Below are 19612 nucleotides of genomic sequence, written 5' to 3' on the forward strand. Positions count from 1 at the left end.
GAAATTAGTTTATAGTTCTCCTTTTTTAGTGGGGTCTTTGTCTGGTTTTGGAATCAAGGTAATGCTGGCTTCATAGAGTTTGAAAGTTTTCCTTCCATTTCTATTTTTTGGAACAGCTTCAAAAGAATAGGTGTTAACTCTTCCTTAAATGTTTGGTATAATTCCCCTGGAAAGCCATCTGGCCCTGGACTCCTGGTTTTTGGCAGATTTTTGATTACTGATTCGATTTCTATATGGGTTATGGGTCTGTTCAAATGTTCTATTTCTTCCTGCTTCAGCTTTGGTAGTGTATATGTTTCTAGGAATTTGTCCATTTCTTCCAGATTTCCCATTTTATTGGCATGTAATTGCTCATAATATTCTCGTATTATTGTTTTTATTTCTGTTGTGTTGGTGGTGATCTCTCCTCTTTCATTCTTGGTTTTATTTATTAGGGTCCTTTCCTTTTTCTTTTGATCAAACTAGCTAGGTTGATCAAACTAGCTAGTGGTGTATCAATTTTGTTAATTCTTTCAAAGATCCAGCTTCTGGTTTCATTGATCTGTTCTACTGTGTTTGTTGTTGTTGTTGTTGTTGTTGTTTTGACAGCATTAATTAATGCTCTAATCTTTGTTATTTCCTGACTTCTGCTGTTTTGGGGTTTTATTTGCTGTTTTTTTTTTTTTCCAGCTCCTTAAGTGTAAGGTTAGGTTGTGTATCTGAGATATTTCTTCCTTCTTTAGGAAGGCCTGGATTGCTATATACTTTCCTCTTATGGCCACCTTTGCTGTATCCCAGAGGTTTTGGGTTGTGGTGTTACCATTTTCATTGACTTCCATGTAACTTTCTGTAACTGGTTGGTTAGCCCATTCATTCTTTAGTAGGATGTTCTTCAGTCTCCAAGTATTTGTTACCTTTCCAATTTTTTTCTTGTGGTCGATTTTGAGTTTTATAGCGTTGTGGTCTGAAAATATGTATGGTATGATCTCGATCTTTTTGTACTTAACTTAGGGCTGATTTGTATCCCAGTATATGGTCTCTTCTGGAGAACGTTCCATGTGCACTGGAGAAGAATATATATTCTGCTGCTTTAGGATGAAATGTTCTGAATACATCTGTTAAGTCCATCTGGTCCGGGGTGTCATTCCAAGCCATTGTTTCCTTGTTGATTTTTTGATTAGATGATCTGTCCATTGCTGTGAGTGCGGTGTTGAAGTCTCCTACTATTATGGAATTTCTATCGATGAGTTTCTTTGTGATTAATTGATTTATATATTTGGGTGCTGTCACATTTGGCACATAAATGTTTACAATTGTTAGGTCTTCTTGGTGGATAGACCCCTTGATTATGATATAATGGCCATCTGCATCTCTTGATACAATCTTTATTTTAAAGTCTAAATTGTCTGGGGCGCCTGGGTGGCTCAGTCGGTTAAGCGTCCGACTTCAGCTCAGGTCACGATCTCACGGTCCATGAGTTCGAGCCCCGTGTCAGGCTCTGGGCTGATGGCTCAGAGCCTGGAGCCTGCTTCCGATTCTGTGTCTCCCTCTCTCTCTGCCCCTCCCCCGTTCATGCTCTGTCTCTCTCTGTCTCAAAAATAAATAAAACATGAAAAAAAAATAAACAAATAAATAAAGTGAAGAATCCATTTAAAAAAAAAAATAAAAAAAAATAAAGTCTAAATTGTCTGATATAAGTATGGCTACTCCAGCTTTCTTTTGTTGGCCATTAGCATGATAGATGGTTCTCCATCCCCTTATTTTCAATCTGAAGGTGTCTTTAGGTCTAAAGTGGGTCTCTTGTAAATAGCATATAGATGGATCTTGTTTTCTGATGCATTCTGTTACCCTGTGTCTTTTGATTGGAGCATTGAGTCCATTGACATTTAGAGTGAGTACTGAAAGATATGAATTTATTGCCATTATGATGCTTGTAGAGTTGGAGTTTCTGGTGGTGTTCTCTGGTCCTTTCTAATCTTTGTTGCTATATATATATATATTTTTTTTTTCTTTCATCTTTTCTCCCCTCAGAGAGTCCCCCTTTAAATTTCTTGCAGGGCTGGTTCAGTGGTCACAAACTCCTTTAATTTTTGTTTGGGAAACTTTTTATGTCTCCTATTTTGAATGACAGCCTTGCTGGATAAAGAATTCCTGGCTGCATATTTTTCTGATTCAGCACACTGTATATATCCTGTCACTCCTTTCTGGCCTGCCAGGTTTCTGTGGATAGGTCTGCTGCAAACCTGATCTGTCTTCCCTTGTAGGTTAGGGACTTTTCTTTCCTTGCTGCTGTCATGATTCTCTCCTTGCCTGAGTATTTTGTGAATTTGACTATGATATGGCTTGTTGATGGTTGGTTTTTGTTTAACCTAATGGGGGTCCTCTGTGCTTCCTGGATTTTGATGTCTGTGTCTTTCCCCAGGTTAGGAAAGTTTTCTGCTATGATTTGCTCACATAACCCTTCTACCCCTATTTCTCTCTCTTCCTCTTCTGGGACCCCTATGATTCTGATGTTGTTCCTTTTTAATGAGTCACTGATTTCTCTAATTCTTAAATTGTGCTCTATTGCCTTAATCTCCCTCTTTTTTTCTGCTTTGTTATTCTCTATAAGTTTGTCCTCTGTATCGCTGATTCTCTGTTATGCCTTGTCCATCATTGCCGCCACTGCATCCATCCGTGGTTGTAGCTCAGTTATAGTATTTTTAATTTCATTCTGGCTATTTTTTACTTATTTTATCTCTGCAGAAAGGGATTCTAATTTATTTTCGACTCCAGCTAGTATTCTTATTACCGTGATTCTAAATTCTGGTTCAGACATTTTGCTTGTATGTGCATTCGTTAAGTCCCTGGCTGTCGTTTCTTCCTGCTCTTTCTTTTGGGGTGAATTCCTTCATTTTGTCATTTTGAATGGAGAAAAGGAATTAATGAGTTAGAAAAATTGAAATTAAAAAAATTAAAATTAAAAAAATTAAAATTAAAAAAATACTAAAATTAAAAATTAAAAACACACCCACACACAAAAATTGAATAGGTGATGCTAGATTCTAAGTGTATTTTGATCTGGGTGTTGAAAGTGGTTTGACAGATTAGAGAAAAAAAGGGGATGGAGGGAAAAAAAGGAAATCATTTGAGAATTTGAAAAAATGAATGCACTGAAGTAGACTAAAATGCGATGAGGGGGGTAAAATAGAATTTGAAAAAAATATACACAAAAGTAAAGAATATAGTAGAAACAAAATAAAAATATTTTTAATAGAAATTGAAAAAAATACGAATTTTGTATTTTTCTGTATTTAAGAAAAATGAAAAGAATCAAAAAAGAAAAATATTTTAAAAAATCGTTTGAAAATTTGAAAAAGTGAATACACTGTAGTGGACTAAAATAAAATGAGGGAAGTAAGATAGAATTTGAAGCAATTTACATAAAAGCAAAAAATATAGTACAAAAATTAAGTGAAAATATTTTTAATAGAAATTGAAAATAAAAATGAAGTTTTTCTCTTTCTGCATTCAAGAAAAAGAAAAGAAACAAAAAAGAAAGAAAAAAGGAAATTGTTTGAAAATTTGAAAAGGTGAATACACTGAAGTAGACTAAACTAAAATGATGGAAGTAAAATAGAATTTGAAAAAATTTACACAAAAGCAAAAAATATAGTAATAAAAATTAAAGTATTTGTAATAAAAATTGAAAATGAAATGATTTTTTTCTCTTTCTGTATTCAAGAAAAAGAAAAGTGTAAAAGAGAAAAAGAAAAAAAAAGAAAGAAAGCAAATTGAATAGAAAGAAATTGAATAGATGAAGCTGCTAACAGATTGAAGTAGGACTGCAATTGCTTCGTTTTCCCCTAGAGGTCAGTCTATGTAGCTCTTTATAGTCCATCAATTAAGCTGGTGGTGAGGCTTGTGTTCTTGAGAGACGTTGGCCTCGTTGGGTGGGGCTCAGTGTAATGCCTCCGCTGTCCGGTAGATGGCGCTGCTAGCCTACTGGGGTGCGGTGTTGCGGCGCTTGTAGGTGCCTATGCGCATGCGCAGTAAAAATGGCGCCACCCAGCCACCCAGTCTGTTCTCCCAGATCACCAATCGAGCACCAGTCCTCTGTCTTCAGCTCTCGTCCACTCCCGGCTTTTCCATTCTCTGTGTCCAGGCCCCAGGCAGTACCTGTCTCCCGAGTCCTGTCTTAGGTGCGGCTGTTTTCCCCGGCCCCTTACTCCCGAAGGACGGCGGCTTTGACCCGCTCCGCCCCTCTGCGGGAGGGTCTCACCAGCAATGGCCGAATGAGCAGTGGCCGAATGTCGGCTGCACCCTGGAATGCCCGCTGGACCCTGCTGCTGCCGGTGCCCCTAGACTGCGGCCAGGTGCCGGCCCGGCCCAGAAAATGTTCGCGACACAGTGTAGCAGCAGCGTTTCAGGGGTTATGGAAAATCACAACATACGTCTGGCACCAGGCTTTGCCCTCAACGACCTTGCCCCAGCACCAGCGAACGTGGCCGCCTTTCTGGGTCTGCTGGGAGCAGGTGGCCTCAGCAGCCTCTACCAAATGTCCTTCCAGCGGTGGAACCGCTTTTCCCCGTGTGGCCCGAGAACCTCCCGGACCCCACCCTGCTCCTGGGGATTCGCCCTTCCCCCCAGAGCACCGCCAGGTATGGAGCTGCGGAGTTGCAGACTTAGCGCTCCCCTTGTTTACAGTCTTAATGGAATTTAAGCCCTCTCCTTTCTCCTTTCTCCTTTCTCCTTTCTCCTTTCTCCCTTCTCCCTTTTTAGTTTCGTCCCTGCGGCTGTTTCCAGTTTTCCACTTTCTCTCCAGCTGCTTTTGGGGAGGGGTGCTTTTCCCGTATTCTCCCCCCTCCCCAGTCTCCGTCCTCTCTCCGCCCGCAAAAGCGGTTCCCTACCCTCCGCGGCTTGTTGCTCCCCCAATTCCCCTCTCCACACCCCGTACCTGCTCAGGAATTGTCTTCTTGACTTCATTTTCAGACTCTTCATTTCCAGCACGTAGAAATACATTCTTGTTGTTGTCTGCTGATCTGTTTCATGTGACCTTCGTGATCCCGTTCATTCTGAAAGAATTTCCTTTTTGTAGATTCTTTAAAATTTTCCATGTGAGGTATCAGGTAATTTGTGAATGGAGATAATTTCACTTCCTTTCTAATATAGGTATCTTTTTTCCTTTCCTAATCGTCCTGACTAGAGCTCCAGTACAGTGCTGAATAGACGTGGTGAGAGCCGATGTCCTTATTCCTTAGAGGGAAGGCATTCAGTCTTGCCCGGTTAAGTCTGATTTGATTGTGGGTTTTTGGCAGATGACTCTTATCACGTTGAGGGAGCTTTATTCTCTTCCTAGTTTGTTGACCACTTTTATCATGAAAAGGTGCTGAATGTTGTCAAATTCTTCTGTGGCTATTGAGATGATCGTATTCTATTAATATCCTATTTCATGTTGACTTTTGTATATGAAACCAACCTTGCATTTCTATCATAAATTGTATTGGGTCACGATGTATAATTGTGTATGTGGCTGGATTCTGTTCATAGTATTTTGTTGAGGATTTTTGTGTCTGTATTTATAAAGGATATTGGTCTGTAGTTTTTCTTCCTTGTGATGTGTTTGAGTTTAGTAACAGGATAAAACATGCCTCCTACAATGCGTTGAGAAGTATTCTCTCCTCTTCTATTTTTTGGAAGAATCTGCAAAGCATTGTTGCTCATTGTTCTTCAATGTTTGGTAAAATTCACCAGTGAAGCCATATTATTCTGAACTTTACTTTGTGGGTGGTTATTATTACTATTGCTAATCCAGTTTCTTCACTTACTAAAACTCTAAATAAAACTCTGAATAAAAATGTTCAGATTTTATATTTCTTTTTGAATGAATTTTATAATTTACATATTTCTATGAATTTGTCCATTTCATCTAGGTTATCTGATTTGTTGATATAAAATTCTTTATTAAGTTTTTTTTAAGGTTTATTTATTTTTGAGAGAGACAGAGACAGAGCGTGAGCAGGGGAGGGGCAGAGAGAGAGGGAGACACAGGATCCAAAGCAGGCTCCAGGCTCTGAGCCGTCAGCATAGGGCCCGATGCGGGACTCGAACGCACAAACCATGAGATCATGACCTGAGCTGAAGTCGGACGCCCAACCGACTGAGCCACCCAGGTGCCCCGATATAAAATTCTTTATAGTATGCTTTTATAATCTTTTTATTTCTGTAAGGTTGGTAGTGATGTTTCCTCTGTCATTCCTAATGTAATACTTTGTCTCTTTTTTCTTTCCTTCCTTAGTCTAGCTAAGGATGGCAATTTTGTTGCTCTCACGAAGAACCAATTTTTGTTCCTGTTGTTTTTCTCTATTGTTTTTCTACTTTCCCTTTCATTAAATCCTGCTCTAATCGTTATTATCTCCTTCTGCTTGTTTGGGGTTTATTTTGCTTTTCTTTTTTCAATTTTCTTAAAGGAGAAGCTTGGGTTATTGATTTGAGGTTTTTCTTCTTTTTTAACATAGATGTTTATAACTAAAGAGTGTTTAAGCTGCATCCCAATTTTTATATGTTGCAATTTTGTTTCCATTCATCTCAAAATATTTTCTGTTTATAAACTTAAAGATAAACTTCCTTGTGATTTCTTCATTGAACCACTGGCTGCTTAGCATTGTGTTGTTGACTTTCTACGAATTTGTGAACTTCCAAACTTTTCTTCTATTTATACCTAAATTCATTTCTTTGTCATCATGGAACATACTTTATATGATTTCAGTCATTTTAAGTTTATTGAGACTTGTTTTATAGTCTAACACATGGTCTAGCCTGGATAATTCTTCATGTGTACTTCAGAAGAATGTATATTTGGCTATTATTGCCTGGGTGTTCTATCAATGGTACTGGAGTTTTTTTGTTTTTGTTCTTTGGGATGTAATGCAGTTCAAGTCTCCTATTTCTTTATATTTTTCCTATTTTGTTTATTCACTAACGTTTTTTTTAAGTTTGTTTATTTGTTTTTTATTATCTTAAGTTTAAATCCAAGTTAGTTAACATGTAGTGTGATAATAATTTCAGGAATAGAGTTAGTGATTCATCTCTTACATATAACACCCAGTGCTCATCCCAACAAGTACCCTCCTTAATGCCCCTCACCCCTTTAGCCCTTTTCCCCACCCAACACCCCACCATCAACTCTCAGTTTGTTCTCTATACTGAAGAGTCTCTTACGGTTTGTCTCCCTCCCTGTTTCTATATTATTTTTGCTTCCCTTCCCTTATGTCCATCTGTTTTGTGTATTAAATTTCACATATGAGTGAAATCATATATTTGCCTTCCTCTCACTGACTTATTTTGCATAGCATAATACACTCTAGATCCATCCACATTGTTACAAATGGCAAGATTTCTTTCTTTTTGATAGGTGAGTAATATTCCTTTGTATATCTATACCACTTCTTCTTTATCCATTCATCCACTGATGGACAGTTAGGCTCTTTCCATACTTTGGCTATTGTTGATAGTGCTGCTATAAACATTGGGGTGCATGTGCCCCCTCAAATCAGCACCCCTGTATCCTTTGGATAAATACCTACTAGTGCAATTGCTTGGTCGTAGGGTAGTTCTATTTTTAATTTTTTGAGGAACCTACGCACTGTTTTCCAGAGTGACTGCACCAACTTGCCTGCCCACCAGCAGTGTGAAGATCCTCTTTCCCCTCATCCTCACCAACATCCATTGTTGCCTGAGTTGTTAATGTTAGCCACTCTGACAGGTGTGATGGGGTATCTAATTGTGGTTTTTTTGTATTTCCCTGATGATGAGTGATGTTGAGTATCTTTTCATGTGTCTATTAGCCATCTGGATGACTTCTTTGGAGAAGTGTCTATTCATGTCTTTTTCCCATTTCTTCACTGGATTATTTTTGAGGAGGATGTGGTCTTTGATAAGTTCTGTATGTATTTTGGATACTAACCCTTTATCTGAGATGTCATTTGAAAATATCTTCTCCCATTCCATCAGTTGCCTTTTAGTTTTGTGATTGTTTCCTTCACTGTGCAGAAGCTTTTTATTTTGATGATGTCCCAAGAGTTCATTTTTGCTTTTCTTTCCCTTGCCTCCAGAGACATGTCAAGTAAGAATTTGCTGTGGCTGAGGTCAAAGAGGTTTTTGCCTGTTTTCTCCTCGATTTTGATGGCTTCCTCTCTTACATTGAGGTCTTTCATCCACGCTGAGTTTATTTTTGTGTCTGGTGTAAGAAAGCGGTCCAGGTTCATTCTTCTGCATGTCGCTGTCCACTTTTCCCAGCACCACTTGCTGAAGAGACTGTCTTTATTCCATTGGATAGTCTTTCCTGCTTTGTCAGAGGTTAGTTGGCCATACATTTGTGGGTCCAATTCTGGGTTCTCTCTTCTGTTCCATTGATATGGGTGTCTGTTTTTGTGCCAGTGCCATACTGTTATGATGATTACAGCTTTGTAATACATCTTGAAGTCTGGGATTGTGATGCCTCCAATTTTGGTTTTCTTTTTCAGGATTGTTTTGGCTATTTGGGGGGTCTTTGTGGTTCCACATGAATTTTAGGATTGTTTGTTCTAGCTCTGTGAAGAATGCTGGTGTTGTTTTAATATAGGTATTGCATTGAATATGTAGATGGCTTTGGGTAATATTGTCATTTTAACAATATTCTTCCAATTCAGGAGCATGAAATATTTTTCCTTTTTTTGTGCTTTTTTTCAATTTCTTTCATAAGATTTCTATAGTTTTCAGTGTATAGATTTTTCACCTCTTTGGTTAGGATTATTCCTAGGTATTTTATGGGTTTTGGTGCAATTGTAAATGGGACCAATTCTTTGATTTCTCTTTCTGTTGCTTCATTATTGGTGTATAAGAATGCAACTGATTTCTGTGCATTGATTTTATATCTTGCCACTTTGCTGAATTCATGAATCAGTTCTAGCAGTTTTTTGGTGGAATCTTTTGGGTTTTCCATATAGAGTATCATGTCATCTGCAAAGAGTGAAAGTTTGATCTCCTCCTGGCCAAATTGGATGCCTTTTATTTCTTTGTGTTGTCTGATTGCAGAGGCTAAGACTTCCAAAACTATGTTGAATAACAGTGGCAAGAGTGTCCCTCATTCTCCTAATCAGCATGCCTTAATGTCTCCTATGGAGATCTCACGGAGACGGGAACATGGTTTCTGTTCTGTATGTGCATTATCTAAAACACCTAGACCCGTGACTGACTGACGTGTCTGATGTGTCGTGGGTGCTCAGTGAATATTTGTTTAGTAAAGTATCTTGTGTCTGTAAGCACAAGAAGAAATGTATCGAGAGCCTCATTGTAGCATTACTTACAACAATGAAAAAGCAAAAACAATTTATGCATGATAATATGATGTAGGATGATACCATATTAAAAATGAGCCAAGTAAGAATGAATTGTAAGTGAGTCAAACATCACAAGTTCAAAATACATGAACCACAAGTTGATAGAGCTGAAAGGAGAAGCAAAAAATATCCACAATTTTCGGCGGGGACTTGGACATTCATTCCTAGGTAGAAAGTCAGTGAAGATATAAGAACTGAAACACTATCAATCATTTAGCACGTGACTGACATTTACAGGTCATTTAACAGTAGGATATGCGTCTTTTCCAAGGGCCCATGGATCATTCATACAGGTATACCAATTCCTGGGCCGCAGAAGGAACCTTGACAAATTTTAAGAAGTGAAATGACAAAGCGTGTTCTCCACCCATGACAGAAACAAAGTAAAATCAGTAACAGAAAGACAGCAAGCAAAGATCCAAATCCTGAGAAGTTAAGCACAAACCTCTAATGATTCTTGGGTCAAAGAAGAAGGCTTAAAAGAAATAAAGATACATATGTGTATGAAAATGAAAACACAACATATTAAAATTTGTGGAATCCATCTACGACAGGGATGGCAGTGTCAATAGCTCTAAATGCTTGCATTAGAAGAGGGGAAAGGTCTCAAATTAATCATCTAGTGTTGATCTCAAAAAAAAAAAAAAAAAACCAACTTAAAAACAAAGAGAAAAATAAACCCAAAGCAAGCAGAGGAAGGAAATAATCAAGAGTGGAATCAATGAAATTGAAAATAGGAGAGCCATAGGAAAAAAAAAAAAAAAAAAACAATGGAACAGTCAGCTGGTTCTTCAAAAAATAATTAAAAAGACTGATAAGCCTCTGGCGAGACTGACATATATAAGCTGAGGGAAGAGACAAGATACGAACATCAGAAATAAAACACAGGCGATCACTGCAGATCTCGCAGCCGGGAAGAGGAGAGTTAGAAGTACTGGGAGCAATTTCATACTCATACATTGGACAGCGTAGAAGAAATGGACCAATTCTTCAAACCCCACAAAGTACCAAAACCGAACCCAGAAAAAAAATTAACCCCATAATCCTGTAACGAGGAAATAAATTGAATTCATAATTTAAAAGCTCCTGAAAACAAAATCCCCTGCCCAGATGGTTTCACTGGAGAATTCTATTAAATATTTAAGGCATTAGCAACAATTTTTTATGCGGTCTCTTCCAGAAAATGGAAGAGAAGTAAATGCGTCCCAGTTCATTTGATGAAGCTTGTATTCCTCTGACGCCCAAAGCAGATAAGGACAGTACAGTAAAAGAATGCTGCAGACCATTTGTGAATACAAATGTATATGGAAAGCCCCCCATGGTGTGAATTACCATAATTCACTTCCCATTCTTTTCCTCAATGCCCCTTTTAAAAAAAAATGCAGGTTATACATTTCTTTTGGAACTCCCCCGAGGGAGAGGTTTGGGTTCTGCTCTGCTCTGTGCTCGCTCGCACTGGGGAGGCCAGGGCTACCTGCTCTCGGCTTGTCCGGGTGCTCAGCACACGTACTTCTCCATTGTTCCACAGTTTTCCTCTCTATCTCTTCCATCAGTCTTGCTTTGTTAGCCACTGGCAAACCTTGAGAATCATGCGGGATACAAATGACATGAAATGAAATAAAATTCATCCAGCTACAGCAACAGTGTTCTGCATTTACACAGGTAGACACGCGGTATGGTCTGCAAAGCTCTGATGCTTCGCGGCAGCTGGTAGGAAACCTGGGCTTCCCTTCACCTTTGCATGGTCCTAGGAGTCCTCCTGCCCCAAACGGCCTGGACCTGGGGGGCCGGATGGGGTTTGAGAGTGTCTCCTTGCTGCCACTTGGCCCGCAGGGGGCAGGTGGAAGCCAACCAGCAACACTGGCTTCTGGGAAGGGGACAGGGACAGAATCAGCTTGATGTGGAGAACAATGGGGGCCAGGATGTATGAATGGCTTGAGCTCTTGTGTGGCTCAATTCAAATTTTTTTTTTTTAAAAAAAAGGTTATTGTGGATGTTATTAAAGACTTCTGTGTATCAAGCACAATTCAGATTTGATAAGCTCCTTGTTATGTGTACAGAATGAGCGGACAGAAGGCCCAGCATCCCCATCCCGTTATTGGATTCCTGAGCCTAAGACGGTATTTTTAGCTCTTCTCTTGCTGCACATTCAATCGCTGAGAATCACCGGCAGTGAGCGTGGTCGGCGAGCCCTCCTCCCTGTCTGCTCCCCCTTGGAGATTGGACTGCACAGGGAATGGTCTGAGAGATGCTCAGCTCCTTGTCCTGGCAGGTGCCACACAACAAGGACACAGGAGGTAAATGTCAGAGACACGCAACTTGTCCCGGCCGCTAGGGCTTCCAGAAGACCAACCCACAGGGCGTCTCCCGGCTTGGCCCCTTTAACCCAGGGAAGAAAAGTAGAGAAAAGCGTGTGTTTTATTTATTGATTTATTGATTTTTAATTTTTTTAATGTTTATTTATTTCTGAGGCAGAGAGAGACAGAGCATGAGTGGGGGAGGGTCAGAGAGAGAGGGAGACACAGAATCAGAAGCAGGCTCCAGGCTCTGAGCTGGCAGCACAAAGCCCGATGCGGAGCTTGAACTCACAAACCGTGAGATCATGACCCGAGCCGAAGTCGGTCGCTCAACCGACTGAGCCACCCAGGCGCCCCGAAAAGCGTGTGTTTTAAATGGCTGAGTGGCACCATGGTGCTGGGGCACTAAGAAAGGTTTATGACTTCCTGCCCTTTCCTTCCCATGCCTCCCCTGCCACCGACAACACGTGGTCGGCTGGTGGCCTCCTGGCGCCAAGTACGAGCAAGGTTAGCTGAAACAAGAGGAGGGGGTGCCTGGGGGGCTCAGTCGGTGGAGCATCCGACTTCGGCTTAGGTCATGATCTCGCGGTTCATGAGTTCGAGCCCCACATCGGGCTCTGTGCAGACAGCTCGGAGCCTGGAGCCTGCTCCAGATTCTGTGTCTCCCTTTCGCTACCCACCCCTCCCTCGCTCCCTCTCTCTCTCTCTTCCTCTCTCAAAAATAAATAAGCGTTAAAAAAAAAGAAAGAAACAAGGAGGAGCTGGGCCAGGTGTTCCCACTCGGGTTTCCCCCTGGACACAGCAACTCTCGTATGCACTCATGTGTCTTCTCACCATGGTTAACGTGGCTGACCTTCAGTGCACAAGCTTCCCGACACCGGTTCTAGAGGACCCGACGTGCTATTGAAGAAGGGGCGTCACCCAGCTGGGGACAGGTCAGCCTCTCTTGGCCTTGGCTTCCTCTGTTGGAAAAATGAGGGGCGTAATGCTCACCTTGCATGGTTAAATGGGGTGAGGGCTGAGGGATGATGGGAGGTCCATGGAGAGCACCCTTCCTTCCCACCTGAGTTTGGGACCACTCAAGAGACGCCCTGGCGCTCAGGCACGTGGAAGTGAAAGTATCAGCTTTGTTGCAGACACAGTTGATTGAAGAACTTGGCTTTCGCTCTGCACCCAAAGGCTTGCTAACACTTTGGCTTTGAAATGGAATCACCCTAAGGATACGGGGTCACCTTGCAAGCCCCCTCTCCATTGGCCAGGTCTCTGGCCATTACAGGGAGCAGACCGAGTGTAAACCCTCTGTGGGAAGACCCAGAAGCCCGGCGGGAACCCAGAAGGAGCCGAGCTGAGCCCACTGGCAGCTGCTTCCCAACAGCTCACCAGACGGTTCACTTCTGCTCCCTGCACAGGAGTGAGGCTTTGGAGGGAGACTGGGAGAGTCGCTCTCAGGCCAGTGGGAGGTCCTGGTCTCTGTGAGGAGCGGGGAGGCCAGAGCAAAGGAGGCTCCGATAAGCAATGACTTCGACCCAATGCAGAGCCCAGCACCCAGCAGAGATTTGCCTCTAATCATCCCTCCACCTTCCCTGTCTCCTTCCGTGCTGCCTTCCCCCTCGCCCCAGCCTCCTGTGGAGGAAGTACCAGATTAACTTAACGTGCCACCCAGGCCACAGGTACTCTGTTTGTGACCCATTCATTCCGAGTGTATGATGCTCTGGGCAATGTGCCAAACGCAGGGGGACAGTGTCAAACAGGCCTGATCCCTGTGCACGGAGATGGCTGGCTGGTGGGGAGAAGAGACCAGGAGAGAGAGGGTCCGCGAGCCACGAGGAAAGTGCTGCCAGAGCCTCAGGCAGGGATTCTAGATTCTGGCGATGGGTTGTGTTAGTTCAGTTCCCAGCTCTTCCATTTCCTGGGGAAATGTTCTTTAACCTCCCTGAGCCTCCGTGTCCAGGTCTGTCCAGGATGGCTCCTGCTAGTACCTACCTCAAAGGGCTGTTGGGAGAATAAAATGAATTAACACGCATAAAGCACGTAGAACGGTACCTGGCCCGTGGTAGGCGCCTTATCAGTGCTATTATAGGGCACCAAGGACCAAAAGGAGTGTCCCCCAACTCAGTCTTCCAGGGTTAGGGAGGAGGGCTTCTAAGAACAGGAGCATGAATCTAAACCATGGTTTCTCAACCACAGCACTGTGGACATTTGGGGCCAGGCCATTCTTTGTGTGAGGGGCCACCCTGTGCCTTGGAGAAGGCTTAGCAGCATCCTCGGCCCCTACCCACTAGATGCCAGTAGCACTCCTCCCAGTTGTGACAACCCAAAGCATCTCCAGACGTTGTTCTGTGTCCCAGGGGAGCAGCGTGGCCCCTGGTTGGGAACCACTGCTCCGCACTGAGAAGAGAAGGGTGGACGAGAACAGAGAGGTGGTGGCAGGGACCATATTGAGCTCCTTGGGAACGCGGGAGCACGGGGTCCACGTCCAGGGTGAATCTGGACCCGCAGCAGTGGGTTGATCCAGGGCATTAGTCATGGCCATGACATCAAATCCCAGCCCCCTTCTGATGACCCCACACTCAGGCGAGCCATCGAGGGCGACCTCTTCCACGGACTCCCAGCTTCTGGCACCGGGCTGATGCGTGAGAGAAGCCTTCTGAGGATTCGTGGATGCGTGGGCCATCCCACACTTGGGACGCGGTCCCTGAGGGCATTCACCGGGTGTCTCCTCTAAATGTATCCTTCGGTTAAGAAAGCTCCTCCGTGAGCATGACACCAGACCACCTCTCTTTTCTCCCTGTGGTGCTGCTTTTACAGACTCGGACTTTGATGCCTTCAGTGTCTCTTGAACATCGTACAAAAAAATCCCTGTTAAGCGTGTTACTCTGTAGAGGTACTTCATGCAGATCGTTGTTTGCCACATTACAAAATGCCATCGTTGTAAGAATCTAGTGGGAGAAAGTTCCTTCTGGCTTCATACCAGGAATAATCATGCTTTTCCTAAACAACTGATTCCTTGTTTCCACGTTGACCCTGGATCATAAGGCTGATCGTGTTTCTCTGCTTGCCGGAAAGGTTAGACACACATTTATGGCCTGTTTGGGGCCAACACACGAGCTCGCTGACCATGAATTGGGGTATTTTTGCCTGCTTACAGTTTCTTGAATCCCTTTTTTATTCTTTGACCCGATCTATGGCTTACTTACTTTTAATTTTGTTAAGCGATACGTATTTTGCAAGTAACCTTTAAAGCTTTTTGGAGCAAGATTGGAAATTAAGGAACAAATTTTTTTTAAACCAGACACAGGGTTCTGCGTGCTGGTATATTTCCGCATCCAAGCCAAAACTGGTGCCTTCCAAACTCCTGAACTTCTTTGATGTTGGAAGGAGAGCCTAATTGATTTCTCCATGGCTCAGGGTTACCAGGATAGAGTGCAGGTTTCTCATTTGTGATCTCCATTTCCATGACAATGTGCAGCATTATCGTGAGAACATACTTATCATTCCAGCCCAAGAGGAGGCAAAAGGAAGCATTGCACAAAGCTGCAGAGATAAATGAAAGGTCATTGTCTGTTCTCCAATAACAGTGCTGAGTCTCCTTGGGGATGTAGAGTCCATGGCCCAGGGCAAAAACTGGATCTGTGGCGAGAGAAAGCCACAACAACCTGAGTTATTGCTTAAATTTCTGTTCTCTTCGCATGTTGGATTTCCTCTTAAAATTCACTCCGGTCTGCAAGTTTCTTTCCTAGAAATTCACGTTGCCCCTCCAAAGAGTTCTGACGGAATATCGAATGAGATGCCCTTTGACAGTTTAGCTGTGAACAAGGGTGCAGAACTCAACTGGTTATTCATGTGATGTTTCAATAGTCCTTCAACTCTCAGAATACAAATTGGGCATCTGTAGGAGGCATTTAGAGCTAATTCCTGTGGTTCCTTTTTGAGCATCTGAACCCTCCTCTCCAGTAGCAAATACGCAGAGAGATGTACCAGCTGACTCTTTGGGTTCCAAATGACAGAAAGACCATGTCAAGTAGCTTAGGTCAGAAGGCGCGTCATTGTGCGTGGTAAGTGTAAGGTTCAGGCTTCTGTCCAGGCTGGAGCCAGCATCTCCAACAAGGCTCCTGTGTTTAGCCCTCACCCTGTTTGACCCTCTGCCGCTTCCCGCTGCAGGTGGGTTGTACGCCCATTTGGGGCAAGAGGGTGTCACAGCGTCTAGCCTGGCAAGCCCAGAGGAGAAGGCTTTTATTTCATCCGTCCCAGGGAGCACCCCAGGGGGTCCTGATGAACTGACACCAGCAGCCAGGGGACATGTGTCTATACCTCCTAGTCAGCCCGGGCCATAGATCTGCTCATCTCTTTGCTGAAGGGGAGGAGCGGGAGTCATCAGACAGCGCCAACAGGAGCCCCTGAGGTGAGAGGGAGAATCCCCAGCGAACCCGAAGTGTGGGCATGACAGGCATTTTGAGACCAGAGTTTCCACAAACTAGCGATGCTTTTCACAGACGCTTCTTGAATGGAGACAAAGAGCCCCACTTCATCGTAGAGTCCGGTATTACCATGATGCCAAATCTGGGCCAGCGCAGTGGCAGGTAGGAAAACGTGGGCTAGTGCCATCGGAACACTATGCAAAATCCTAAATGAGATATTGGCCGCTTGAATCCAGGAAACACACCCAGGTTGGGGGAGCACAGTGCGTGCGTCACAGCACCACCTAGTGGTGTGTGGTTGTAAATGCGCTGGGGAGAGACTGGGTCTGGGGTTCGTGTGCCCCTCTTCTTGTTGACTCGCTGGGTCCCTTCTTCCCTCTGGGCCCCAGTTTCCTCTTCTGTCGAACGAGGGGAAGAGGCTGGATGGCCCAGGTCTAATCTCCGAGGGTCTGAGTCAAAGGTCTAAGCCCCCATGAAAACAGTCTGTCATTCTGTGGTTATATCTCAGGATTCCCTTAACTTCCCATGGTTCTGTATGGAATGTGGAAACATTTTACAAGGGTGAGATTCCTCTCTCGAGGTTTGAACACCATCCTGAGGTTCTATATATTGGCTCTTTAGTCCCGAGGAAGCCTGAATGCATTTTGTAAAAACGAATTGAGTAATGTGTCATTCTCTGTTGCTGAAACAAGCAAACGGACAACCCCCGCCCCCCCCCCGAAAAACTCCCAAGCTGCCGGTCGCTGCTGGCTGTCCCTGGTTGCTCAGCCAGGGCCGTTGGCTGGAGCTCCTGTTTTCCTTCTCGTGGCCTCTCCGTGGGGCTTGGGCTCTGGCCGGGTCCTGGAAGGCAGTTCGAGTAGAAACTGCTGGTTCCCTTCAGGCCTGGACGCAGACTTGCCAGAACATCACTGCATTCAGTGGGCGCAGAACCAGGCTCCGTGTGGGGAGTCGCGTGTGGTGGGAGGGAAGAGAGGGACGTCGGGGAGGGGGGTGCAGCTTTGGACAGTACCTACCTCAGGTCCCAAAAACACCTAGTTAAAGCAGGTACTAAAGACAATGTATACACTGGACTGTTACTCAGCCATTAAAAAAAAAAAAATGAATGAAGTCCTGCCATTTGCAACAACATGGATGGATCTAGAAAGTATTATGCTAAGTGAAATTACTCAGTCAGGGAAAGACCAGTACCATATGATTTCACTCCGAGGTGGAATTTAAGAAACAAAGCAAACAAGCAAAGGAAGGAAAAAAAAAAGAGGGAGAGAGACAGACCGAGAAACAGACTCTTAACTGTAGAGAACGAGCTTACGGTCACCAGAGAGCAGGTGGTGGGGGGCTCGGGAAGATGGGGCTGGGGATTAAGGAGGGCACTTTGTTGTGATGAGTACCTGGTGTATGAAGTGTTGAATCACTAGGTTGGACACCTGAAGCTGACACTACACTGTATATTAATCAACCGGAATTTAAATAAAAACTTTAAAAATTTTCTACTCTGTTTTTAAAGTTTATTGATTTATTCTGAGAGAGACAAGAGAGAGTGCTCAAGCAGGGCAGAGAGAGGGAGACAGAGAATCCGAAGCAGGCTCCAGGCTCCGAGCCGTCAGCACAGAGCCCGACGCGGGGCTCGAGCCCACGAACCGCGAGATCGTGACCTGAGCCGAAGTCGGATGCCCAACCGACTGAACCCCCCCAGGGGCCCCTAAAACATCTTAAAACTTAAAGTCATGGGTTGATGTCTGGCATTGGTTAAAATGCCATTTGTCTGCGAGAGCCCTGTGACTTCGGTGACACCAGTGCCTCTCTCTGAGCCTCAGGTGACGCTTCTGTAAAACGGGGGCATCGGTCCGGAGGACGTTGGAGCACCTCTGTCCCCTAACCTGCTCTGTCCCTCTGCGCTCCTAGGTACTCCTTCCAGGACGAGGAGGACATGTTCATGGTGGTGGACCTGCTCCTGGGCGGAGATCTGCGTTACCACCTGCAGCAGAACGTCCACTTCACGGAGGGGGCGGTGAAGCTGTACATCTGCGAGCTGGCGCTGGCCCTGGAGTATCTGCAGAGGTTCCACATCATCCACAGGTGCCTGGGCTGCCGGAGGGGTGCCTGGGGGCCACGGCCCGCTGGGAGGCCGGGCGGGGCATTTCCTCACCGACGTCTGTCCGAAGGGGCAGCAGGTGGAGCTCAGGAACATCAGAACAGCCTCTTCCCGCCCTTACATCCTCTACAGTCGGCCCGCTCCCTTGTCACCTGCGTCCGAGGCCACCACCCCGCCACAGAGAGACGCGGCTGGTGGTTGGCCTTTGCTTCTCCGTTGCAGCGTGACTTCAGGAGGCTGGAATGTTCTGGCCCCCCAGTCTCACGTTAGAAAGGTCATGTGGCATTAGTTGGGAGTCTGAGGGAATCTACTGTCTTCCTTTCCATACGTGAAATCGGTGCTGTGCCGCGGGGAGGATTTCTTTCTCCTGGGAACGCCTCGGGGCTGGCCCTGGGCTCTGGGTATAAGCTCTGGGTTTCTGCTCCTTGCTCAGAACCCTTGCTTCCCCCTGCCCGGGCACAGCTCTGCCACTCCAAGCAGGCCGGCAAAGCAAGTTTGTCTGCGGAGGCAGGAGGCCAGCCAGAGGCTTCCAAAAGTGATGGTGTCACAAGCAAAGTCTTCTCGCTCTTTCCAGAGGAGGGGGCTGGCGTGAGTGGCTCCAGATTTGTTCACCTTGGGTCTTGCACTGTGCCTCACTGCTCTTCTTATGACATATGTGATTTTGGAAGACATGGCAAAGAAAGACTTGACCTTCTAGGTAAAAATGGTAGATTAAGCGTGCACACACACACACACACACACACACACACAAACACACAAACACACAAACACATCTACAGTTTGTTCCTCCTGGAACTCCGGTAAAACGGCAGCAAGAAGATTCGATAAATGACAAACTCACAAAGATGGGGAAGACTAAAGAGGAGACTAGAGAAAAACATGGCGGGGGGAGGTTCTGAAAGAAAACGGAGAGTGGTGGATGATTAGTGTCCAAGAACGTAAATTCCAGGTTGTCACTGGGGACAGCCGAGCGCCGATGGACGCTGACGAGTGCTCCCTAGGGGCAGGGACTGACAGTCATCAGTATATATGGAAGGAAGAAGGGAAGTAAAAAGGAGGCTAAAGTAAGGTGAACTCTTTGAAAGCCTTTTAGGAAGTATTGAGAACCCAGAGCTGCTTGTCCATTGTGAATAACTCGATGGCTGAGGAATCGTCTGAGTAATTTTGCCCAAGCAGACAAATAATGTTTGCTCCCTAAAGATGCAAAAATTAGCGAGGGTTTGCACTGAAGTACACCAAGCTTACTTGAGTTAGGACATTGTATTGAAAAGAGTGTATCGGGAGACCTGGTGGCTCAGTCGGTTGAGCGTGTGGCTCTTGATTTCAGCTCAGGTCACAATCTCGCCCTTGGTGAGTTCAAGCCCTGCGTCAGGCTGTGTGCTTGACAACGCGGAGCCTGCTTAGGATTCTATGTTTCCCTCTCTCTCTGCCCACCCCCACTCGTGCTCTCTCTGTCTCTCCAAATAA

The 19612-nt window shown here is 44.5% G+C and overlaps 1 protein-coding gene across 14 annotated transcripts in view; it reads left to right on the forward strand.

The window, feature by feature from the left end:
• The window catches only part of STK32B (serine/threonine kinase 32B), a 400190-nt gene that overhangs the window by 249093 nt on the left and 131485 nt on the right, over positions 1-19612 (forward strand). For all 14 annotated transcript variants that reach the window (XR_006217092.1, XM_042984951.1, XM_042984954.1 and 11 more), the window contains one exon: positions 17956-18129. Coding sequence is in view for 13 of the 14 variants with exons in the window: in XM_042984951.1 (XP_042840885.1) it covers positions 17956-18129 (174 nt within the window). In the remaining variant the exon portion in view is untranslated. The remainder of the gene's footprint in view (positions 1-17955; positions 18130-19612) is intronic.

This window comes from Panthera tigris, chromosome B1 (assembly GCF_018350195.1).
Source record: "Panthera tigris isolate Pti1 chromosome B1, P.tigris_Pti1_mat1.1, whole genome shotgun sequence".
NCBI classification, from domain to species: Eukaryota; Metazoa; Chordata; class Mammalia; order Carnivora; family Felidae; genus Panthera; species Panthera tigris.